This window comes from Callithrix jacchus, chromosome 9 (genome assembly GCF_049354715.1).
Source record: "Callithrix jacchus isolate 240 chromosome 9, calJac240_pri, whole genome shotgun sequence".
Lineage (NCBI taxonomy): Eukaryota > Metazoa > Chordata > Mammalia > Primates > Cebidae > Callithrix > Callithrix jacchus.
Genome location: NC_133510.1, coordinates 107843948 through 107870848, shown reverse-complemented (window position 1 = coordinate 107870848; position 26901 = coordinate 107843948). Strand labels below are relative to the sequence as shown.

At 37.8% G+C, this 26901-nt stretch overlaps 1 protein-coding gene across 3 annotated transcripts in view; it reads left to right on the top strand.

The window, feature by feature from the left end:
* SLC41A2 (solute carrier family 41 member 2) overlaps positions 1-26901 on the top strand; it is a 163558-nt gene that overhangs the window by 23254 nt on the left and 113403 nt on the right. For all 3 annotated transcript variants that reach the window (XM_035257448.2, XM_009004522.4, XM_009004521.4), the window contains exons 2-3: positions 7910-8628; positions 26280-26387. In XM_035257448.2, the coding sequence (XP_035113339.1) occupies positions 8074-8628; positions 26280-26387 (663 nt within the window). In that variant the 5' untranslated portion in view covers positions 7910-8073. The remainder of the gene's footprint in view (positions 1-7909; positions 8629-26279; positions 26388-26901) is intronic.

The following is a 26901-nucleotide window of genomic DNA, read 5'->3' as shown; positions in this document are numbered from 1 at the left end:
TACACCTGTATAGGGCACTTACCATGAATGGAGTTTTCAGTACTGAAAGTTGCTCTGGGTGAGTCAGTGAGTGAGTGGTGAGTGATTGTGAAGGCCCAGGATGCTACTGTACACTATTGTAGACTTTATAAATATACTTAGGGTACACAACATGTAGCCTACACAACTTTTCTTTGTTAATATTAAACTAACTGTAGCTTACTATAACTTTAATTTTTTTGTTATTTCAATTTTAATTTAAAAAATTGTTTAGATGCAGAGTCTTGCTCTGTCATCCACTGGAGTGCAGTGCATGGTCATAGCTCATTGTAATCTTGAACTCCTGGGCTCAAGTAAAACTCCTGCCTTGGCCTTCTAAAGAGTTGGGATTACAGGCATGAGCCACTGCACCTAGTCTGTAACATTTTTACTTTATAAACTTTAAATATAAAAAAATTTGACTCTTTTGTAGTAGCACTTAACTTAAAACACACATTGTGGGCCGGGTGTGGTGGCTCATGCCTGTAATCCCAGCACTTTGGGAGGCTGAGGTGGGTGGATCACGATGTCAGGAGATCAAGACCATCCTGGCCAACATGGTGAAACCCTGTCTCTACTAAAAATACAAAAAAATTACCTGGGCATGGTGGTGCACTCCTGTAGTCTCAGCTACTCAGGAGGCTGAGGCAGGAGAATTGCTTGAACCCAGGAGGCAGAGATTGTAGTAAGACGAGATTGCACCACTGCACTCCAGCCTGTGTGACAGTGCAAGACTCCGTCTCAAAAAAACAAACAAAAATACGCATTGTACAGCTGCACAAAATATTTTCCTACTTTGTATCCTTATTCTATACACTTTTTTCAATTTTTTTCTTTTACTTTTTAAAACTTTTTCATTAAAGTCTAAGACACACATTGATATAGTTTGGCTCTGTATTGCCACCCAAATCTCATCTTGTCACTCCCATAATTTCCATATGTTGTGGGAGCAACCCAGCGGGAGATGACTGAATTATGGGGGTGGGTTTTTCCTGTGCTGTTCTCATGTTAGTGAACGTGTCTCACGAGATCTGATGAGTCACTCTGCACTACAAGCTCTCTCTTTGCCTGCTACCATCCATGTTAAGATGTGACTTGCTCCTGCTTGCCTTCCACCATGATTGTGAGGCCTCCCAGCCGTGTGGAACTTTGAGTCCAACTAAACCTCTTTCTTTTGTAAATTGCCCAGTCTTGGGTATGTCTTTTATCAGTAGCATGAAAATGAACTAATACACACCACATTGGCATAGGCCTAGATAGGGTCAAGATCATTGTCTTCCACCTCCACATCTTGCCCCACTGAAAGGTTTTCAGGGTCAGCAGCACACATGGAGCAGGTATACATGCTAAAATAATATAAATGTATTATAGTAAGTACATAAACCAGTAATAAAATAGTTGTTTATTATCATTGGCAAGTATTATGTACTATATATACATAACTGTATGTGCTATGCTTTTATATGACTGGCAGCACAGGTTTATTCAAACCAGCACCACCGCAAACGTGGCTAATGCCTCCTGCTATGGCATTTTGACAGCTACAATCTCACTAGGCAACAGGAACTTTTTGTTTTTGAGACAAGAGTCTCACTCTGTCACCTAGGCTGGAGTGAATGGTGCAATCTTAGCTCACTGCAACCTCCGCCTCCCGGGTTCAACCGGTTCTTGTGGCTCAGCCTCCCGAGTAGCTGGGATTACAGGTGTACACCTCCATGTCCAGCTAATTTTTGTATTTTTAGTAGAGATAGGGTTTCGCCATGTTGGCCAGGCTGGTCTCAAACTCCTTAAGTGAGCCGCCTAGCACAGCCTCCCCAAAGTGCTGGAATTACAGGTGTGAGCCACTGTGCTCTGGCTGGCAATAGGAATTTTTGAGTTCCATGATAATCTTATGGGACCACCATCATATATATGTGGTCCATCCTTGACCAAAATGTTGTTATACAGCACATGACTGTAGTCAGAGGGGCCTTTGTGTTGTCTGCCTGTAGCATCTAAAGAGTATCTGAAACAAACCTGGTAAATAACATTTGTTACATCCAGTTGAATCTATGATTTTTTAATTGACATTACATGAGCAACTTAGATGATTCTTAAATTTTACTTATTTTTAATAAATAGTAACTATAATATATAATGTGATATTTTGATCTATGTATACATTACAGAAAGTAATCAAGATAACTAACATATCACCTCACTGACTTTTTTTTGTAGTGAGAATATTAAAAATCTGTATGTTTTTTTTTTTTGCTGTTTTAAAACATAGAATACATTATTAACTGTAGTCAACATATAGTGCAATAGATCACCAAAACTTACCCTTCCATCCTGGGCGCGGTGGCTCATGCCTGTAATCACTACACTTTGGGAGGCTGAGGCAGGCTAATCACCTGAGGTCAGGAGTTTGAGACCAGCCTGGCTAGCATGGTGAAATCCTGTCTCTATTAAAAATAAAATTGGCCAGGCATGGTGGCACGTGCCTGTAATCCTAACTACTTAGGAGGAGGCTGAGGCAGGAGAATTATGTGAATTCGGGAGGCGGAGGTTGCAGTGCTAAACTCCTCAAAAAAAGCAAACCAAAACAAAACAACAACAAAAAAAACCCCTTACTCCTCCAGTCTTGCTGAAACTTTATACCCTTTGATCAACAACTTTCCTTTCTCCATTCCTCCTCCTCCCCACAGCCCATTGTAACCTCCTGTCTACTCTGTTTCTAAGAGAGAACTTTTTTCAGATTCCACATAAGTACAATATTTTTCTTTCTGTGCCTTATTTCAGTTAGCATAATGTCCTTCGGTTCCATTTATGTTGTCAAGAATTACAGAATTTTCATACTTTTTAAAGCTGTACAGTATTTTACTGTAGTTTATAAACCACATTTTCTTCATTTGTTGATGAACACCTTGATTGCTTCCATATCTTGGATATTATGAATAATGAAATGAACATAGTGCAGATATAATCCCGAGCCATGATTTTTTATTTTTATTTTTTTGAGACTGAGTTTTTGCCCCTGTTGCCCAGGTTAGAGTGAAGTGGTGTGAACTTGGCTGGCCACAGCCTCTGCCTCCCAGATTCAAGCAGTTCTTCTGCCTTAGCCTCCTGAGTAGCTGGGATTACAGGCATGCACCACCAGCCTGGCTCTGTATTTTTAGTAGAGATGGGATTTGTCCATGTTGCTCAGGCTGGTCTTGAACTCCTCATGTCAGGTGATCCTCCCACCTCGGCCTCCCAAAGTGCTGGGATTACAGGTGTGAACCACTGTGCCCGGCCTAAGCCACGATTTTAACCACTCTACTTTTTGTGCCTGTTGTAGATTTCTCCAAACCTCGGTCTTGTACAAATATTGGCCATTAAGGAATAAAGTAAAGGATCTTTTTTTTTCCCAAGCATTTGTTGCTTTATGGTTGTAGTTACAAAGACAGTCGAGAATTTAAACCTAATCCATCTAAGCTTCTGAATAGCATATACTGGAGTAAGAATACTGGGAGGGGTTTTTTTTTTTTTTTTTTTTTTTTGAGACGGAGTTTTGCTATTGTTACCCAGACTGGAGTGCAATGGCACGATCTCGGCTCACCGCAACCTCCGCCTTCTGGGTTCAAGCAATTCTCCTGCCTCAGCCTCCTGAGTAGCTGGGACTACAGGCGTGCACCACTATGCCCAGCTAATTTTTGTATTTTAGATGGGGTTTCACCTTGTTGACCAGGTTGGTCTTGATCTCTTGACCTCGTTCGTGATCCACCCGCCTCGGCCTCCCAAACTGCTGGGATTATAGGTGTGCCCGGCGCTTGAATAGTGTTTTATAAGTCACCTAAGAAACTTATAAATACTGGGAGTTTTAAAGACACTGGTTCTTTGCAGCTGGGCTACTATTAGATTAGTATAGCTTATCTCCAGTAGCTACAGATAAACATCTCAATGGTACTCTTTAATTTAAGCACATTAAAGCCAGTGGAAACTGCCCAATTTGATTTTTTTAAATTTACTTTTTTTTTTCTTATTCACTGATGGATAACAACTACAAAGTAACTGATTTTAATTTTGTGGTATATATGTGCAAAGCCCATTTTAAATAGACTGTAAAGCTTAAACAATTTAAAAAAAAAATTTAGTAGCTTTATGAGTACAAGTAGTTTTGGGCTACATGGATGAATTGTATAGTGGTGCAGTTCAGGATTTTAGTGCACCCATCACTTAAGTAGTGTGCATTGTACCCAATAGGTAGTTTTCATTTTTTTACCCGCCTCCCGCCCTCCCCCTTTCTGAGTCTCCAGTGTCCCTTATAACCCTCTGTATCCTTTGCATACCCATAGCTTAGCTCCTACTTAAAACTAAGAGTGTGTTGGTTTTTCATTCTTAAGATAAGTTACCTAGAATAATTGCGTCTAGCTCCATCCAAGTTGCTGCAAAAGAAATTATTTTGTTCTTTTTTTATGGCTGAGCAGTATTAAATGGTACACACACACACACACACCCCATATTTTCTTTATCCACTCATTCACTGATGGGCACTTAGGTTGGTTCCATATCTTTGCAATTGTTAGTTGTGCTGTGATAAACAGATAAACATATCAAGGTCATCCCTGGCACTTTCAAACTGCATTATTTAAAAACAGAAAGAAAACAAACCCATCTGTTAGGACAGAAACACCACTCAGCATAGCTTAAGCAATGAAGGAGATTTATTGACCCAAATAGCTGGGAAGAGCAGGAGTGGAGCGGGTTTTAACTAAATGGTATAGAGATTCTAATTATATTCTCTGGACTCTCTCATTACCTCCTAGCTCTGACTTCCTCTTTCTGCAGATCCTCTTCTCATGCAAATAGCTTTCTTCCAAGTGGTGGTGATGGTGGTGGTGGTAGAGGGAGCTTTGTGAGGAGGAGAAAGACAGTGCCAGAAAGCTTCAGAATTAAGTCATTCCAAAGGAAAGTGAGGACTTTCTTCCCCCAAAGGCCTTCCCCTCTGAAATAGCCCTGTAAGTCATTTATTCTTTATTTAATCAAGTGTTTCCTACATAGCTTTATCACAAATTATCTCCTTTATTTAAGCGCTTACCTGATTATTGTTTCTCCTTCCGACTACAAGGTAAAATCTATCAGAGCAGTAACTGTGCCTACTTGTTTCATTACTGTAGCCCCAGCATCTAGTAGGCACTCAGGAAATAGTAAGCAGCAAATATATAAAATTCCAGGAAGGGAGTCAGATCCTCCTTGAACCACTTGTCATTATTGTGGTCTGCAGGGTGGTAGGGTCCTGTGATTGATATACCTACTAGAGTCTCACAGAATAGGGGAATGAGTTTACCACAGGTAATGGGGATACCATTAGCTAAAGGAATTGGGAGAAGATGCTGAGCAAACAACAACAAAAAGTATCTGTCCACCCTATGTGTTTTATGTTCTTTAAGGACAGTTTCATATTTTAGCCAACTGCCTAGTCTGATGTAAGGTTATGCAGATTCTGCACTGCATGTAGGTGCTTGTTTTAACATGGGCAAAATCCAGCCCAGAGCTCCACTCACAGGGGCTCCTTTTTCCAGCAGGCATTCTGTTTTTAATTTTATACACATTTGGATGGTCTCTGTGTACAGTGTCCCTGGTTGAATAACCATCTCTCCATCTAACCTTCTGAAGAGCTTATACTGAAGTAAAAATACTAGGAGCAAAAGGATGACCTGAATGTGTCTGTGCATCTGGACCCCACGGGCCAGCTCAGTATTGACTATGTCCTTAGCCACGTTCTGCACATATTCTGAGAGATGACTGGTCTTGGGAAATTCTGAGATATGACTTGTCTTGGGAAATTCCCCCTTGTGTCTTTCCCTCCTCTCCATTTTTCTGCCTACTCTTGCTAGTTGGTTAGGTTTTCAAAGCACAGATTTTGAGCTTTCTGAACTTTAGAATGGCTGAATGGTGAAACTGTCATCTCTCTTTCTTGTTTACCTACATTTCCCTGCATTTCCATTTTTATCATCCTGATAATTCTGCATCAGGAGAAAGATGTTTCCTGTCACTGGTCCTCCTGTGGAATAGACCTGTCTTATAGCTCAATCCCTTTGGGGTTTGTTTTGCATTTTATTTGATTAAAGATCTGTTGGGGCAGTGAAATACACTATTTTTTAAAAAGATGAGTTGAAGAAACAGACACCCCTCCGTCTAACTCATGTAAGGCTGCAGGGAATCTCCTAAGTTCCAGATGTATAGCTGAGCCTTTCATTACATGAAAGGCTCTGTGTTCTTCTTTCTCTTTCTGGAACTGTATGGTTTCATCTCTGCTTCCCTCTGGCCATTGATTTCATTAATTTGATTTTCTTTAAACACCAACTTCCTCTGTGTACTGACCAGCCTATAAGTGACAAAAATGGCAACTAGTGCTTAATCTCATTGTTGGATTCTCAGTGCAAGTCCACAGGAAGTCTGCACCATAATCATCACATGGAGAAGTTAAAAAAGATTTATGGGCCTCAAACACAGACATTCTGAAGTAAATAGGTCTAGTGTCCTGGAATATATTTTAAGAGTGTTCCCCAGAAGGAATTCCTAGATCCCAGACCCCTCCATAATCACAAGAGAGAGGAGAGAAAAGGGAGTGAGTAATGAAAGTGATGAACCAGGCCCTAGCACCCACTTATGTCCTATATAGCTCCTTCGCTTTTTCCCTTTGCCACTCCTTGCTATTGATCTTCTTGTCCAGAGAGGAGACAGATATTGAAGATATTGGAAACAAACACTGAGGAATATAGAAGTTTTCATTAAAAGCAGCAATAGTAGCAGCAATAGTTCTCAGTCCAGCTTTGCAGGTACACAGTCCAATTAGGTGGTGGGGCCACCCATCCTGTATCAAATCAGTGCCAGCTTTTTGGTTTTGGATGCTCTTGGAAGTATAAGACAGGCCTGCATGTTTCTGAGAAACACCTGATAGCTTGGAAAGCCTTCCTAGCTATGGCAGCAATTGTCAGGCTGTCTCCCTGGTCAAGTGGTGGGTGACCTTGCAGCTTCAGTGCCCATCACTCTGATGTGCCACAGTTATGTGTCTGTGTCTTTTAGTTCAAAGTCTTCAAAGACAGTCTAGTCAGTGAATGGCCAGCCAGTCAGGGGCCTACTCTGGGATTATGGGCCAGAGCAGACAGAACCGTGAATGGACAGAGCAGAGTATAAATTAGTGCATGACAAGCTTTCTTCTGTCTGGCTTGCAAAGGGAGGTTTAAGTGAATATTTGCAATTTCTTTTTTGTGTTGTTATTCCTAAATGATAGAAGATTATATTCCTAAATCAAATACAATGAGTTTTTATATTTCAGAACTACAAATATGACTCCAGTCTCATTTTAAATATGGAATAAATGCCCTATACAGTATTCAGGATACCTACCAAGTGTTTTATAGTAAACATCACCCTCGTTTCTTCATATCTTAATAAAATGTCTATTATAAGTTGTAAATAAAGTAATATGGTTTATTATTTAATGTTTAAAGTGTAACGCCATATATCTTACTTTTGCTGTGTACTGACATATGCAAAGGATGTAGCAATTTGATTCTAAGTCTTTGCAATGGTAATAAAAGCCATTACTTTATTTACGGCATTTGTCCACTGTGGGATTTCAGAGGTAGTTGAAGACCTTACGTGGATTGATCACATATGCAAAGATGAAAAATACTTTTAACCAAGCTTGAGCACAAAAATAGCTTTGTATTATATTTCTGTACACAAAGCAGTTGTATGGCACAAAGGAGTTATATTTTAAGCTTACAAAATATAATATCAATACCTTAGGGTTGGTTTAAGAACATGTGTGTTCCATGCCTCTATGATAATTTAAGTATCTGTCTTCATACTTGAAACTATCTTGTTTATCTGATTCTTAAAAATTATTTTATTTTTCCAGATGCAGTCCTTGTGTGGAACTTCTGAACATCTTTTATTAGTGGGAATATTTTCTACACAATGAAGTCAACTTAATTTAAACCAGTGTTTGTGTGGTTCTGATTCATCTGCTGTGGTTCACGAAGCTTGAGATCTAAGGAGTCCGGGGTCTTTTGCAATGACAATATGACTAATAGTAAAGGAAGATCTGTTACCGACAAAACAAGTGGTGGTCCAGGCGGTGGAGGAGGTTTTGTAGATTGGACTTTAAGTTTAAACACAATTCAATCTGACAAGTTTTTAAATTTACTCTTGAGTATGGTTCCAGTAATTTACCAGAAAAACCAAGAAGACAGGCACAAAAAAGCAAACGGCATTTGGCAAGATGGATTATCAACTGCAGCACAGACTTTTAGTAATAGATCTGAGCAACTCATGGAGTATCACAGTTTCTCAGAGCAGTCTTTTCATGCCAATAATGGGCACGCATCATCAAGCTGTAGCCAAAAGTATGATGACTATGCCAACTATAATTACTGTGATGGAAGGGAGACTTCAGAAACCACTGCCATGTTACAAGAGGAAGATATATCTAGTGATGGTGATGAAGATGCTATTGTAGAAGGGAGTCAAAAATTACCAAAGGAATCCAGTGGCATCATGGCATTGCAAATACTTGTGCCCTTTTTGCTAGCTGGTTTTGGAACGGTTTCAGCTGGCATGGTACTGGATATAGTACAGGTGGGTTTTCATCTTTGTTTAACTTTACTGTCTTTTTTGTTATTCCATTTCTGTTTAAAATGCTTTATGTAGGTTACTACTCTCAAACATTTACTTTAGATTTGATTTATCCCTTGTTAAAATGAACAGATGCCGACTCTGGTAGAGAATCTATTTCTAGGTAGGAATTATTCTTTTTTCCCCCTTTAGAAATTCTGAAAGAATAGTTATTTTGACTATAAAGTAATTCTTGTCTACAGACCTCTACAGACCCCAAAATAGCTTGATTAAAAGAAAAATTTCCCAAAAATGTTATATTTACATACTTTCTTTTAAAATGAAAATGAATATATACTGAATACCCTCTACTGTTTGAAATGAATACAAACAATAGAGAGCATTAAGTAAAACAAGAAGTTTCCTTTATTCCTTGTCTCCAAATCGAAACTCTCCTCCCCTCCAGAGATGACCATTGTGAAGAGTTTGTTGTGTGTGCTTGCAGGCTTTTTCTCTATGCTTACATATATACAAATGAGAATTTTTTTCAAAAATAAAAATGAAATGTTATATATTTTTTCTGCAACTTATTTTCATTGTTTAATAGAATCTCTCTCCAAATTGGTACACAAAGATTTTCTGCATTTTAACTGAGTGCATGATATTCCATTGTATGTATATACCAAAATTAACTTACTCATTCTTCCTTGTTGGAGCTATAATAACTATCCTTATAAATATAAGGATATATATTTATATACCTATACTAATATTTTCATAGGATAGATTTAAAAACAGCATTGTTGGATATTAGGGTACATTTTAATATATATGTTTAAAATTTCGTAGATACTGTCAAGTTGCATTCCAAAAAATTTCTACCAATTTATACTCTTACTGTCAAAATAGAAGTACTTTTGTTTTTTCATTTTCCAATCAACATTGGAAACGAATCAACATTGGGTGTTTTGTTTTTGTTTTTTTGTTTGTTTGTTTTGAGACAGGGTTTCACTCTGTGGCCCAGCTCACTACACCTTCAACCTCCTGGGCTCAAGTGATTCTCCCAGCTCAGCCTCTTGAGTAGCTGGGACTACAGGCACACTACACCTCGCTAATTAAAACAAGTTTTTTTTTAGAGGCAGTGTCTTCCTGTGTTGCCCAGGCTGGTCTCAAACTCCTGGGCTCAGGTGATCATCTCACCTTGGCCTTGCAAAGTGCTAGGATTACAGGTATGCACCACTGTGTCTGGCCAACACTGGGTCTTCTTGATCTTTTTCATATTTGCCAAATGGCAGGAAAGTGTTATCATATTTTAATTAACATTCTTTATTATTAATATTTAGCATATTGTCATATGTTTATTGGCCATTCTTTTTCTGTGAATTATTTTCTGTATCTTTTATTTATTTTTAAAATTTATGTGCTACTTATTGATTTGTAGGTATTCGTTGTTTTTTTTTTTTTTTTTGAGATGGAGTCTAGCTTTGTTGCCCAGGCTAGAGTGCAGTGGTGTGATCTTGGCTCACTGCAACCACTACCTCCCAGGTTCAAGTGATTCACCTGCCTCAGCTTCCCGAGTAGCTGGAACTACAGGCTCACACCACCATGCCTGGCTAATCTTTGTATTTTTAGTAGAGATGGGGTTTCACCATGTAGGTCAGGCTGGTCTTGAACTCCTGACCTCAGGTGATCTGCCCACCTCAGCCTCCCAAAGTGCTGGGATTACAGGCAAGAGCCACCAAGTGAGCCGATTTGTAAGTATTCTTAATGCCTTATGGCTACCAAGTACCTATTATATAATTATCTTTCTAAAGTAATAAATTGCCAAAATGTGTCATTTTGTTCTGTCAGTTTTTGTTTATCAGTCATAGAAAGGTTGACTCTGGGAAAGTATTAGGCATATTATCCTGTAATGTGCTCTTATCTTTCATTGTTTATTCCCTAAAGGAACCTCAGGTTATTTGTGACTCTAAGATGCTTTTCAAGAGGTAACATGTTTATCTAAATGGAAAATGTATGTAAATAGAAACATTTTTCCACCATCAGTTGGAGAAAGGATATGAGAGGAACTGTATTGCAGTACATTTATAAATAGATAATAGTACCAGAGAGATCAAACCTGCATCCACTTGAAATATAATTGTTTTAAGTACTTATAGTAGTATCACAGCTGTGACAATAAATAGGCTGGTTTGCTCATGATTTTTTCTTGTTATACCAATTATTCTGAAGAAACACTCAGTATTTCTAGAATGGTAACATCTATAGGACTAAGGTATTAGAGTATAGATTAGCAGAATTTACATAGCTCCTTATGTATCTGGAGCAATGTTGGCTTCTTGATACTGAGATAACAGCACACATATAATTGGAAAAAGTTCCTTTTATAATTTTATGAACTTTTACAGTGCTAACCTGAAGGACTTTATAATGTTAACCTTTAGTGTTAAACATCGTAGAAGAATAAATATTTTTTAAAGATTTTATTTGAAGGTGCTCTTTTAAACTTTTTAATTGAAATGTAATACATCTAGAGTATACAAAACAAAAAATAGAGCTCAGTGAATTTTCTTTTTTTGAGATGGAGTCTCGCTCTGTCACCCAAGCTGAAGTGCAGTGATGTCATATTGGTTCACTGCAACCTCCGCCTTCTGGGATCAAGCTATTCTCCTGCCTTAGCCTCCCATGTAGCTGGAATTACAGGCACCCACCACTACACCTGGCTAATTTTTGTATTTTTTTAGTAGAGACTGGGTTTTGTCATGTTGGCCAGGCTGGTCTTGAACTCCTGACCTCAGGTAATCTGCCTGCCTTGGCCTCCCAAAGTGGTAGGATTACAGGTGTGAGCCACTGTGCCCAGCCAAATTTTCATAATATTAACAACCACTTAACTATTAACCAGCTCAAGAAATCTAATTTCTCCAGTACTGCTTCTTTAGTCCTTCTTGTGCCTTCTTCCAATTGCTGCCCTTTTCGTCTCCATCACCAAAGGTAATCACTAATCTGGTTTTCTGATAAGCACCTCCTTGCTTGTCTTTACAAGTGTGTGTCCCTAAACAACATAGTTTGGTTTTACTTGCCCATGTAATGGAACTTTTAAACTATGTAATGGAAGTATAGAATATGTTTTTTTGTGTGTGTGTCTAGCTGTTTTTCCCTCAACATTATATAAATTTCATGAAACCATAGTTTATTTCCATTGCTGGATAGTAATCCATTATATGAATATACTATACCATAATTTATCCATTCTGCTACTGATGGACATTGGGTAGAATGGTTCTTCTGTACTCTTGGAGCACATGTGCATGGATTTCTTTTGGGTATATGTGTAGAGATGGAATTTCCAGGTCTTAGGATATGGAGATGCTCAAATTTAGTAGATGTCATATGATCTTCCACATTGTTTGTATCAATTTACAGTCTAATTAGTAGAGTATGAGAGCTCTTAATACTCTATATTATTATTTCTACTTGGGATCGGTACTCTTTATTTTTAGAAATTCTGGCGCATGTGGAGTGGTATCTCATTGTAGTTTTAATGGAGATTTCTGTGATGACTAATGATGTATACCAACCGTTTGGATATTACTAGTAAAGCTTATTTTGCCCATTTTTCTATTTGTTTTTCTTATGGATTTATAGGAGCTATTATTTGTTTCTCTTATAGATTTGTAGGAGTTATATTTTGGACATGAGCCTTTTAGTGCTATATATTTAAAACATCTTTTCTCCCCTCTGTGGCAGAAGTTCTTAATTTTGAAATAATTTCCTCCTACTTTTTCATGGTTTGTGTTTCATGTCTCTTGTCTAAGAAATCTTCCCATATCCTGTGGTAATTAAGAGATTCTATTACATCACCTGGTTGAAGCTTTGTTGTTTCGCTCTTACATTTAGATCATTCCCTCCCTGGAATGGATTTTTGTGTAGGTGTGAAATTGGGGTTATGTTTGGTTACTGGTTTCTTGATGTTTTTCTATTTCTTCATGGTTCAATGGTTGGATGTATCCAGAATTTATCTTTCTTGCAGGTTTTTAAATTTGTTGGCATATAGTTGTTCATAATAGTCTTTGATGATTCTTTGTAATTTTGTGGTCTCTTTTGTTATGAATCATTTTTCATTTCTGATTTTATTTATTTGGAACTTCTCTTTTTTTTCATAGTCTAGCTAAAATGAGTTTGTTTATTCACAAAAATAACTTTTTGTTTCATTGATCTGTATTTTTTAGTCTGAATTTCACTATTTCTGCTCTGATCTTTATTATTTCTTTCTTTCTACTAATTTGGGGTTTGGCTTATTCTTGCTTTTCTGGTTTCTTGGGATGCATTGTTAAGTTGTTTATCCGAAGTGTTTCCATTTTTTCTTTTTTGAAATGGAGTTTTGCTCTTGTTGCCCAAGCTGGAGCGTAATGGTACGATCTCAGCTCACTATAACCTCCGCTTCCCAGGTTCAAGCAATTCTTCTATTTCAGTCTCCCGAGTAGCTGGGACTATAGGTGTGCACCACCACTTCTGGCTAATCGTTTTGTATTTTTAGTAGAAAGGGGGTTTCACCATGTTGGCCAGGCTGGTCTTGAACTCCTGAGCTCAGGTGATCCTTCTGCCTTGGCCTCCCAAAGTGCTGGGATTACAGGCGTGAGCCACCGGGTCAGGCCAAAGTCTTCCTATTTTTTTGACGGAATATTTATTGTTATAAACTTCCCTCTTAATACTGCTATTGCTGTATTCTATAGATTTTGGCATGTTATATTTCCATTTTCATTTGTTTCAAGAAAATTTTAAATTTTAAATTTCCTTCTTAATTTCTTCATTGACTCATAGGTCACTCAAGAGCATGTTGTTGAATTTCTACATGTTTGTGTAGTTTCTGAGGTTCACCTTCTTATTGATTCTAGTCTTACTCCATTGTGGTCTACAGAGATACTTGATATGATTTTTACATTTTTGAATTTGTGAAGAATATTTTGTGGCTTAAGATATAATCTATTCTGGAGAATGTTCCACATGCTGATGAAAAGAATGTGTCTTCTGTAGCAGTTGGGTGAAATGTTCTCTAAATGTTAGTTAGGCCCGTTAGGTCTAATGTGTGGTTTAACTCCCATGTTTCTTTGTTGATTTTCTGTCTGACTGATCTGTTCAGACTCCACTGAGAGTGGAGTGTTGAAGTCCCCTACTATTATAGTATTATAGCCTGTTGCTTGCTTTTTAGATTTATACTTAGGAGCTCTGGTGTTGGGTGCATATATATACATATAATTGTTATGTCTTCTTGCTGAATTGACCCCTTTATCATTATATAGTGGTTCTTTTTCTCTTTTACTGTCTTTGATTTGTAGTCTACTCTATCTGACATAAATATAGCTACTCCTTCCTTTTTTCTTGGTTTCTAGTTGCATGGATTATCTTTTTCTAGTGCATCACCTCCAGTCTAGGGGTTCTTTATAGATGAAGTGGGTTTCTCGTGGGCAGAAACCTGGGTCTTGTTTCTTTACCCATTTAGCCACTCTATGCCTTTTCATTGGAGAATCGAATCAATTTACATTCAGCGTTATTATTGATAAGGACTTAAAACTGACATTTTGTTATTTTCTACCTGTTTTGTAACTTGTTTATATTGTTTTCCTCTGTGATTCCTTTGTAATTTTTCTCTAGTTGTATGTTTTAATTTGTTGCTTTTTATTTTTAGTGAGTAAGTTATAGATTTTTGCACTGTGGTTACCATAAGGCTTAACAAAAGATCTTATAGATATAATATTATTTTAAAGTGATGACAACTTACCTTAGATCACAACGAAAACAATGGAAACAAAAAAATTAAGAAACTCTGCACTTTAACTCCACCTCCTCTGTTTTGACCTTTAGTTATTCCAATTTTTATATTTTCATATTGCCTATCTCTTAACAGGTTGCTGTAGCTATTATTATTTTTGATATATTTATGTTTTAGGCTTCATACTAGAGTGATGAGTGGATTGCATACCCTAATTACAGTATTAAAGTATTCTTGGTTTTGCTGTGCACTTACTCATACCAGTGGATTTTATATCTTCAAGTATTTTCTTTTTGCACATTGGTGTTTTTACCTTCCAGGTCAGAGAGCTCCCTTTAGTATTTCTTATAAGACAAATCTAGTGGTGCTGAATTCTCCTTGCTTTTGTTTGTCTGGGAAAAACTTTCTCTCCTTCATATTTTAAGGATAGCTTTGCAAGATATAATATTCTTGGATGGTGGCTTTTTTTTTTCAGCACTTGGAAAATGTCATTTCACCCGCTCCTGGCCTGTATGGTTTCTGCTGAAAAGTCTTGTTGCCAGTACAGCTGGAGCTCCTTTATATGTTATTTGCTTCTTTTTCTCTTGCTCTTTTTATTCTCTGTCTTTGACTTTTGAGATTTTATTGTTATATGCCTTGGGGTAGTCTTATTTGGGTCAGATCTATTTGGTATTCTCTGACCTTACTGTATCTGGATGTTTATAGCTTTCTCAAGTTTTGAAAAGTATTCAATTTTTTATTTCTTTAAATAGGCTTTTTATCCCTTACTCTTGCTCAACTTTCTTTTCAATATGAATAATTATTAGATTTGGTCTTTCAAGGTAGTTTTTTATAGCTTGTAGACAATCATTGTTCCTTTTCTTTTTTTCTTTTTTTTTTTTTTGTGACTGAGTCTCCCTCTATTGCCCAGGCTGGAGTGTTGTGGCACAATCTCGGCTCACTGCAGCCTCCACCTTTCATGTTCAGGTGATTCTCCTGCCTCAACCTCCCAAGTAGCTGGGATTATGTGGTGGTGCCTACTACCATGCCCAGCTAATTTCTGTATTTTTAGTAGAGACAGGGTTTCACCAAGTTGGCAAGGATGGTCTTGATTTCTTGACCTTTGATCTTGTGATCCACCCATCTTGGCCTCCCAAAGTGCTGGGATTACAGGCATGAGCCACCTTGCCCAGCCTTTTTTTTTTTTTTTTTCTAAGAGACAGAGTTTCTCTCTGTCTCCCAGGCTGGAACCTGACTTCAAATTTCTGGGCTCAAGTGATCCTCCCATCTCAGTTCCTGAGTAATTGGAGCCACAGGCATGTGACACCATACCCAGGTAATTTTTAAAAATTTTTGTAGAGACAGGGTCTGTTTTGTTGCTCAGGCCATTTCTTTCTCTTTCTTTTCTTTCTTTCTTTCTTTCTTTCTTTCTTTCTTTCTTTCTTTCTTTCTTTCTTTCTTTCTTTTTTTCCCTCTATTTTCAGATAGCTCACTGACTCTTTCTTCTGCTTGATCCATTCTGCTGTTGAGAGCCTTCAATGAATTTATCAGTTCAGCAAATATATTTCTCAGTTTTAGGATTTCTGTTTGCTTTTTAAAATTATTTCAATCTCTTTGTTAAATTTCTCTGATAAATTTCTGCATTATTTTTCTTTGTCATCTTGAAGGTTTCATAGAATTCCCTTTTGAATCCCAGCAAGATTTTTTATAGATGCAAATAAGATTATTCTAAAATTCATATCCAAAGGAGAGAAAATAGAATAGTTGTAACAATTCTGAGAAAGGAAAAATTTCAAGAATTATTATATAGCTAAATAATCCAGACTGCATGATATCAGAGAATGGAAAGGCACAGAGATCAATGCCACCGAATGGACAACCTAGAGAGAGATACCCACACAAATATATCCAACTAATTTTGGCAGAGGTGCCAAAGCAATTCAATGGAGAAAAAATAGCCTTTTCAGCAAATGGTCTTGGAGCAATTAGACATCCATAGGCAAACAAATAAATTTTGACCTGAGTCTCATGGTTTATAAAAATATAAACTCAATATGGACCACACACTTAAATATAAAATGTAAATGATAACAATCTTTAGAGAAGAAACAGGAGAAAAATCTCAGGATCTCAGATGAGGCAAAGAGTTCTTAGAGTTGACACCAAAAACATAATCCATAAAAAGAAAAATTAATACATTGGATTTCATAGAAGAAAAATTTTACTCTGCAGAACCCTAAAAGGATGAAAACACAAGCTACAAAGTGGGGAAAAAAATATTTCAAACCACCTATCTGACAAAGGATTAGAGTATATAAGAACTCTCAAAGCTTAGCAAAAAACCAATTAGAAAATTGGCAGAAGACCCAGAGCAGTTCACTGAAGAACATATACAGGTACAGGTGGCAGATAAACACATGAAAAGAAGTTCAACATCTTTAGCTATTAGAGAAATGCAAATGAAAACCACAATGAACTATCACTATACACCCAGCAGAATGGCTAAAATAAAGCATAGTGACAACCCTGAATGGAGTTAGCATGTAGAGTAAGGATATCATTCATGTATTGCTGATGGGAATTTAAAATGGTACGGCTATTCTGGAAAACATTTTTGCAGTTATTTAAAAACCAAACCCTAAATATTAACTACCATGTGACCTAGCAACTGCATTCCTGGGTATTTATCAGAGAATGCAGACTTATTTTCATACAAATCCTCTACAAGAATGGTTATGGTAGCATTATTCATGATGGCTAAGAACCGGATACAACCCAAGTATCCTTCAACAGTTGAATTAAACAAACTTTGGTAAATTCATATGATGGAATACTACTCAGCAACAAAAAGAAATAAGCTATCGACACATGCAACAACCTTGATGAATCTCCAGAGAATTAAGCTGAATGAAAAACTAATCTTAAAAGATTATAGAATGTATTATTTCATTCATATAAAATTCTCTAATTGATAACATTATAGAAATGGAGAACAGATTAGTGGTTGCCAGTGGTTAAGGAGATATTGGTAGTAGAGAGAAATGACTCTCAAGGAGTATTAGGAGAGATCCTTGTGGGGATGGAAATGTTCTATATTTTGACTGTATCAATGCCATGTCTTGGTTGTGATATTGTACTTTAGTTTTGCAAGATACCATGGGGGAGAAACAGAGTAAGGGTTACATGGGATCTCTCTGTATTCGTTTTTGATAACTGCATATGAATCTACAATTACTTCAAAATGAAAAGTTTAATTAAAAAATTATATATATATACCTGATTAAGCATATTTAAGCAGTATGAAAGAATAAGTAATGGAGAAAAAAGTCTCTCCTCTGCTGTGTGCACCCTTATCCTGGACCTTCCTCAGAAATGACTGTTTTTAGTTTGCTTTGTAGCTCCTTCCACAGACATGAGATGCATGTACTTGCATTAATATATGTATTTTCTAAAAAACAAAAACCAAATAACACTCTTTCGTGTTGCTCTTCATTTTGATCTTCTTAATTTGTCTTAGAACTCTTTCTATGTAGGTACACACAGATTTACCAAATTCTTCTCAGATAATGCACTAGTATCATAATTAATCTATCAAGTTAGCTTATGAAGGGGATTTTAATTGTCCCAAATCTTTGGCTGTTATGAACAATGATGAAGAAGAGTCCTTATATGGGTGTGTCTTTGATCTCATATGGAAGTTTGTTTGTAGGTCAAATTCCTAGAAGTAGAATCTGAGTCAAAATTATGGGCCTTTTACATTTGATAGGTATTATCAGATTCCACCAAAGAAGTTAAACATTTATATTTTCACAAGCAGTGCAAAAGAGTGCCTGTTTCTTTACTCTTAGCAAAAGTGTATTCTCCAACTTTTTGATCTTTACCAACCTCATTGATGAAAATTTTTCACCTTCTCATTTGCATTTCTATAATTGTGATTGAAGTTGGTAATTTTGTCATGTGTCTAAAAGTGAATAGGTTTATTTTCAAACTAAGATTAAATCACAACACTTTTCCACGTATGAGGATTTAGTATGTGTTTTTTTTAACTGCATAACCTTCTTTTACCAATTAAAAAACAATGTTGGCTGCGTGCAGTGGCTCATGCCTGTAATCCAGCACTTTGGGAGGCTGAAGTGGGTGGATCACCTGAGGTGGGGAGTTCAAGACCAGCCTGACCAACATGGAGAAACTCTGCCTCTACTAAGGATACAAAATTAGCCAGGTGTTGTCAACAAGAGTGAAGTTCCATCTCTGAAAAAAAAAAAAGTTTTCTGTTATTTTAAAGTTAGGAGTCTATAGATGTGTGCTTCAACTTACTATTTTTAATTTTCAGTTTGTTCTTTTGGATTTAAACAGATGTTTAGGTTTTGAGTGTAAAATTTATGTAGGTAAACACCCACAAGTCAAACATAATGTTTGCAAACATAATGTTTGACTTGTGGGTGTTTACCTAAGTTTCTGTATTGATGCAAGTGCATAGTTAGATATGACAAGAAGTTGATTTGCTTTAGGGAGGTTCGTAGCCCCAGAACACATTGGATGTTGGTAAAATTTGTAAGTAAGTGAACATTCTTTTTAGTACTAACTGCCTCAGCATTCCCTCTCTGGACATTTTCTGCATTATGTCCTCTTGACTGGAAAATGAACTGTTAATGCATCCTGGTCTTACAGCTAATAAACACTCAGTTAATTACTGTGTGAAGCCACAGTCCTGAGCAGAATCTTTTGAGGTGGTACATCTATGTCCATATTTTAGTTGCAGAAAGTAAAGCATAATTTTGTCCAAATCACACAGTAAGTAGTAGAGTCAGAATTTCAGTGAAGGCGATCTGAGTCTAGAGCCCTTGCTGTTGACCCCTGTGCATACTACTTCTCACTATTCTGGTAGTTCCCAATTGTGTGTCAAGACACCCCAGGGGTCCCATGGGATAGTTTAAGTTTTTTTTTTTTTTTTTTTTGGGGGGGGGTGGAGGAAGGCAGGAAGGAAGGGAATAAGGACGGTAGGGAGGAAGGAAGGGATGAAGGAAGGGAGGAAGGGAGGAAGCGGGAAGGGAGGGAGGGAGGGAGGGAAGGGAAGAAAGGAAATCAAGCAATGAACGAGACATTGCCGACCTGGATCTAGAGGTTTACAAGTTGATTTCTTTTCTTTTTTGAGAGAAGTAAAGAAAAAAAAAATAAGTAAAGGAGAGGAAGAAAGAGGAAGAGAAAGAGGGAGAGTAAATGGAAATACTGCTTTACTTTGGAAAAAAATTGGGTATTAATAATGGCCAATCAATGTTTCATTTAAACTAATGGGTAGGTGTGATGTGGTATTGACAAGAATGTATATTTTGTGTATTTGAAGTGGAGAGCTCTATAAATATTTATTAAGTTTACTTGTTCTGGATCTGAGTTCGAGTCCTTGATATCCTTATTAATTTTCTGTCTCATTGAATTTAAGTCTCCTATCTGGGTGTTAGGATCGTTAGCTCTTGTTGTTGCATTGATCCTTTTACCACTATATCTTTGTTGCTTTAAGATCTATTTTATCCGATACAAGAATTGCAACTCCTGCTTTTTATTTATTTATTATTTATTTTTGCTCTCCATTTGGTTGGTAAATCTTTCTCCATCCCTTTGTTTTGAGTCTTTGTGTATCCTTGCATGTGAAACAGGTCTGGATGTAACATGCCGTTGGGTTTTGGCTGTGTCTTTTGATTGGGAATTCAGTCAATTTAAATTTAGGGTTACTGCCATTTGACGTTGACTGGATGTTTTATCCATTTGTTGGTGTAAATTCTTCTTTATGTTGGTGCTCTTTACTTTTTGGTGTATTTTCAGAAAGGCTAATACTGGTTGTTTCTTTCTGTGTGTAATGCTTCTTTCAGAAGCTCTTGTAAAGCAGGCCTGGTGGTAATAAAATCTCTGAGTTCTTGCTTGTTCATAAAAGATTGTATTTTTCCTTCAGTTGTGAAGCTTAGTTTGGCTGGATATGAAATTCTGGGCTGAAGGTTCTGTTCTTTGAGGATGTTGAATATCGGCCCCCACTCTCTTCTGGCCTGTAGAGTTTCTGCCGAGAGATCTGCTGTAAGTCTGATAGGCTTGCCTTTGTGGGTAATCTGACCTTTCTCTCTGGCTGCCCTTAGTATTTTCTTCTTCGTTTCAACCCTGGTGAATCTAACGATTATGTGCCTTGGGGTTGCTCTTCTTGAGGAATATCTTTGTGGTGTTCTCTGTATTACCTGGGGTTGAATGTTGACCTGCTTTGCTAGTTTAGGAAAATTTTCCTGAATAATATCCTGAAGGGTATTTTCCAGCTTGGATTCATTCTCTCCGTCGCATTCAGGTACACCTATCAAACGTAAATTTGGTCTTTTCACATAGTCCCACATTTCTTGGAGACTTTGCTCATTCCTTTTTATCCTTTTTTCTCTAATCTTTTCTTCACGTTTTATTTCATTAAGTTGGACTTTGACCTCTGATATCCCTTCTTCTGCTTGAACAATTCGAGTGTTTAAACCTGTGCATACTTCTCGGAGTTCCTGTATTGTATTCTTCAGTTCCATTAATTCACTTATACTCCTCTTTAAGTTGTCTATTCTCAATAGGATTTCATCAAACCTTTTTTCAAAGTTCCTAGTTTCTTTACATTGGGCTACAACATGTTCTTTTAACTCACCAAAGTTTGTTATTATCCATTCCTCGAAGAGTGATTCTGTCATCAGGAGGCGCTCGTTCTCCATCAAGCCTTGTTCCATTGTTGATGTGGAACTGTGATCATCTTTAGAGGGAGAGGCGTTCTGACTTTGAGTATTCTCAGCTTTTTTACGCTGGTTTCTTCCCGTCATTGTAAATTTATCCTCCTGTCGTCTTTGAAATTACCAACTTTCAGATTAGGTCTCTTGAGTGGACGTCCAGGTTGTTAGTTCCCAGGGTCAGAGCAGCGGCGTTAAAACTGATGGTGCTTTTCTGCCCAGGATTCTCCTGTCGGGCTTCCTTCTTGTGTCCGTAGTAGGCGACTCTGCCTTCCCGGGGCTCCAAACCTCGGTCAGAAGGGGAACTGGTCCCGTTTACTCTGCGCTGAGCGCTGTCGCGTCGAGGTGCCGGCGGAACCTCTGCGCCGACCACGAGTCGCACTGGCGACTCGTGTGTTTCCACCACTGGGGTATCTTCTGCTCCGTGAGCGACCAGACTTTGTCTGAAAGTGTGGCGTCCTCTAGTTCTCCGCGCCTTCCCTGAGAGCTGCAATCCCGGGATGTTAGCGATCGGCCATCTTGGATTGTTCTCCAGTTTAAGTTTTTGAGAGAAACACAACCTTGTCTTGTGGATGCGCTACAGACTACTAGCCCAAGGTGGCTTAACATTTCAACATTAGATTACAGTCCGTTTCTTTCGATGATATGTCTTTGCAAAACTGGGTTTTCAGCAGTGCTGTGATAAAAAGCAAGAGTCACACACAAAAAAAACAATATAAAACAGGAAATGAAGGTGACAGTTTCTAATTCCAACATTTGATAAGTTGTGCAGTGCCCAACAGGTACATATATCCCATTAGTAAATAATTGTGGTTGTAAAAAATGATATAAAATACTATTTTTTTCTTTCAATTTACCTGTATAGGTTCTTCAAATGGTTACTAAATTGTTAGGAAATGAATAGTTATTAGGTTGTTCAGACCTAACTACTTAATACATAGGTTTGTTAGGTATTCCTTTTGTCCTAAGGATGCTATGAAAATATTTCTCAGATACTAAGCCTGCCATGAACTGAGAAAGTTTGAGAACTTCTGCAATCGCATCAGCTGGTGTTAACTTTTTTTTTTTTTTTTTTTGAGACAGAGTCTTGCCCTGTCACTCAGGCTGGAGTGCAGTGCCACCATCTCAGTTCACTGACACTTCCACCTCCTGGGTTCAGGTGATTCTCCTGCCTCAGCCTCCTGAGGAACTAAGATTACAGGCACTTGCCACTATGCCAGCAAATTTTGTATTTTTAGCAGAGATTGGGTTTCACCATGTTGGCCAGGCTGATCTTGAGTTCCTGACCTCAAGTCATCCACTTGCCTCGGCCTCCCAGAGTGTTGGGATTACTGGTGTGAGCCACTGCTCCTCCTGGTGTTAACATTTGAATGATGAGGTTCATAAATTTGGAAAGGAGAACTTTATTTCTCATACAGCATTATGTATGAGAAATATATGCATAACCTTGCAGGCTGGCCATTCTGACAGGCTGGGAAGCATAGCCTCTAGTCAGAAGCCAGAAACAGACACTTCAAGGGAGGGGGAAAAAGGAAACAGGAATTTATGCTGAATGAGGAGGCATTTTATAAAAAGAGAAAAGTGTGCATGTGCAATGGAACTTTATACCCCCTCATGAGTAGCATGTAGACTGGCCAGAACCACTCTGTGCTAGGTGGTCTCTTACCAGGAAGGAATGCTGGTCAGTTGTTTTGTTGAAACCACAAAATGGGGTGGGAGCAGCCAAGATTAGCTGTGGAGTCTTTTGAAAAGGTTGATTTCTGTTTAGCCGTTAGGGAAGAAAGTCTAATGGCAGTTAACACGGGAAGGAGTGTAATGGGGTGTGGTTGATCTCCCTTGTTGTTCTGGCCGAGAACTCAGTTTTCAAGGTTACTCTGGGTTTCCTCTTGGCCATGAGGGGTTCCTTCATTTGATTTGGCGGGGATTCAGATTTTATTTTTATTTCTCACTAGTCTGGAAAAAATAATGTAGAATTTTTTTGGCACAAGATAGGAAATCAATAATCCATAGCTCTTATTGTTGTCACACCAACACTAAGTTGTTAAGTATTTCATAGTAATTCTCACATAAGTATTTCATTTGAATTGAATGTGGAAAGAGTAACCAAAGGGAGTAACCTACAGGCATGCAGTTCAACAGGTCTAAAGCATGCTGGCATATGATGCTTTTATGTCACAATAACCAACACAGAAGACTTCTGTGACCAAATGTGTGGGGGTTTTACCCCACACACCAAGCAAGCAATCAGTTCTGCAGCAGACACTGGCTGGTGCAGAATTAATGTTCTCCAATTCAGTCTGACATTGTCTATCTAGAAGTAGCATCAGATCCCACAGGTGAGGGCTCAGTCTGCAAGACTGTCCCCCACCTTGAGATACCAGACACAAGTCTTGGCCTCCAGAACTTCTAACCAACTGGCTTCAAGTTGGGGTTCCCATGATCTCCTCTTTGGGTTTGATTGGTCTGCTGGAGCGGCTTACAGAACTCAGGCAAACACTTATGTTTACCTGTTTATCATAAAGGATATTACAAAGAATACAGATGAAGAAATATGTAGGGTGGGTATGGGGCAGAGGCATGGAGCTTTCATGCCCTCCCTGTGTGCTCCCTCATCCAGGAACCTCCAAATGTTCAGCTGTGTGGAAGCTCTCCAAACCAAGTCCTACTGGATTTTTATGGAAGCTTCATTTTGTAGGCATGATTGATTAAAACACTGGGCATTGGTAGTCAACTTAAGCTTCAGTCCCTCCATCCTCCCCAAAGGTGTTTGTGTGGGCAGGGGGAGTTTGAAAGTCCCAATCCTCTAATCATGCCTTGGTCTTTCTGGTGACCAGCCCCCATCCTGAAGCTAACTGGGGCTCTCATCAATCAGCATACACAAAGACATCACTTAGGAGATTCTAACGATTTTAGATATATGCCAGGAAACAGGGTTGAAGACCAAATATATGCTTCATAGTATCACACCTGATGACCTAGGTAAAAGGTATTCTGAATTATATCTGGTATCTGATAAAAATCATACCTATCTCTTAGGTTTGCTGTGAAGGTTAAGTGAGTGAATCTAAAGAACAGTGCCTGGAACATAATGAATGTTAGATAGTATTAATATTTTTATCTTTTATTCTCATCATCATCATCATTGCCACCAATGTTTCTGAAAGATACATATTTCACTAGCACATCAGAATCGTTAGCCCATCATAAAATACGGACAAAATTGTTTCCTGGTTAATTTTTAAGACTAATAATCTGGGGTGCCACTGAACCTTCCTCCAGTGCTTTTTTAGGCCCATCCTTAATTGGCTTGAACCCAGTTTGAGGGATTTCCTTTGTGAACTCTTTAAACCAGGATTTTAGAGAAGACTGATCTGATAAACATTTTCGGAGGTCTCTTTAGGACCCAGTTCTACATCTATTTGGAGCAGCCTAGGGAAAGTGTGGGAACAAATTGAAATTTTCTTCATTTATCTGTTAGATAGAAGTTTCACTTTTCTCACCTGTCTTGGTATTCATGACAAGACATGTATTTTTGATACTTTTTGGCATAAGGTTAATATGCCTAGCTCATAAAATCTCTTACTGGGGCAATCACCTCTTAACAGCACTTGTGAAATGTCACTTTGTGTTATTAAGATATTTGTATCTTTAACATCTTTATGTGTATCTTTAATATCTGTTATTTTAATTTTCATATGTAAACCAAAAAGCATCTGAGATAGGTCTCAATTTAGAAGTTTATTTTGCCAATGCTACAGATCATGACCTATGATACAGCCTTAAGAGGTCCAGAGAACATGTGCCCAATATGGTTGCTTTGTAGCTTGATTTTATACAATTTTAGGGGGACGGAAGTTATAGGCAGACATCAATCAATACATGTAAGGTATACATTGGTTTGGTTCAGAAATGTGGGACAACTTAAAATGGGGGCTTCCAGATCATAGGTGGATTCAAAGATTTTCTGATTGGCAGTTTGTTTAAGGAATTAAATTATTTGAAGACCTGGAATCAATAGAAAGGAATATATGGGTTAAGATAAGGGGTTGTAAAGACCAAGATTCTTACTATGCAGATGAAGCCTCCACATAGCAGGCTTCAGAGAGAATAGATGATTTCTTATCAGACTTAAAAAGGTGCCAGACCCTTAGTTAATCTCTCCTGGATCAGGAAAAGACCTGGAAAGGGAAAGAGTTTTGCTACAGAATGTAGATTTTCCCCACAAGAGACAGCTTTGCAGGGCCATTAAAAAATATGTCAAAGAAATATATTTTGGAGCAAAATACTTCAGTTTCATTCAGGGTCTGCTGTCATGTGATGCTATGCTAGAGTCAGTTTGGAATTTGGTATCCCATTGCTGCAAAGAGTCTATTTTGTCACTCTTAAGTTCTCTGTTTTAATGTTAATGTTGGTCAGTTGTGCCTGAATTTTAAAGGGAAGAGGATATAATGAGGCATGTCTGACTCACCCCCTTCCCATCATTTATACATGGTATTTCTCCAAAGGCTAGACAGAGTGGATGTTATTTTCATTTAATGGATGAAGAAATTGAGATCAGAAAGATACATGACTCATCCAGGATTATGAAGCCAGGTTATGACAGATCCTTGGCTAGAAGCACAAAGCTTATTTCCAGTTTAGTGCTGTTTTTATGAACCTCTCTGCCTCAAACCTTAAAATGGGGATCAAAACATGGGATTGCTTAGTACTCCTGGGGTCAATTCTAGGTCCCATCTTTTGATCTTGGGGAAATAATTTAATCTCTCTGAGGGTTTCTTCCTTCATTTGTGAAATTAGATAGTAATAGCACTGTAGTTTTCCAGTGGGTTAGTTGTAATTAGTATTGGAAGCAAGATTCAAATCAATTATCTGGTTCCAGAGTCTGTGCTCTTAACCACTAGCCAGTCTAACTCTTATCATCATAAAAGGATAAAGTAAAACCTTTAAGAATATAAGGGATGTAGAATGGGTTGTAGCAACATAGCTGATTCCCAGTTCTAACTGCATCTTCTAAAGTGACTCAGAGCTTCAGAGCTCAGGAGAATGGGGTTAAGCTAAGGGCTCATGATTCCATGAACTGTATAGCTATTCAAAATGTAGATGCCAAGTTGGGAAAAAGGCTGATTTTTAGAAATGTCTTTGTTCTAAACTGTTTTTTAAAGAGTGTCAGAAAATTTTATTTTTTCTTACAGCACTGGGAGGTGTTCAGAAAAGTTACAGAAGTTTTCATTTTAGTTCCTGCACTTCTTGGACTCAAAGGGAACTTGGAAATGACATTGGCATCGAGATTATCCACTGCAGTAAGTTTTTTCCCACCTCAAATTATGTGTATTACCTATACTGTTTTTCTCTGTTAAGGGGAATTTGTATTAGGAAAAGAGATTTCTTTCTCTGATACACTTCTGCACTTCAGGACTATGCTAAGTAGTTGTGCCTGATATCATACTCTGGAAGATTGTCTCATCTGATAATTATTGGCTCTCCTTTATCCCAAGAAGTAGTTACTTGCCTCCTTTGATGCCAGGACATTCTGGCATTTATCATCAATGCTTAAGGCATGGGGTAAATCAGACATAGAGATTCTTTATGGCTCAATGGTTGATTGATTGGTATTTACACTTTTTGCAATTGTAGAAGTAATGCATGCTTATTATAAAAACTAGAGAAAAGGGAAAAAATATAAAGAAACTCTAAAGCTACCCCTAATTATCCACTTAGATATAACCACTATTAATATTTTGGTTATATCCTTTTATACCTGCATATCTATACTTATATATAGTTAGGTATTTCATAATGTAAATACATACTGTG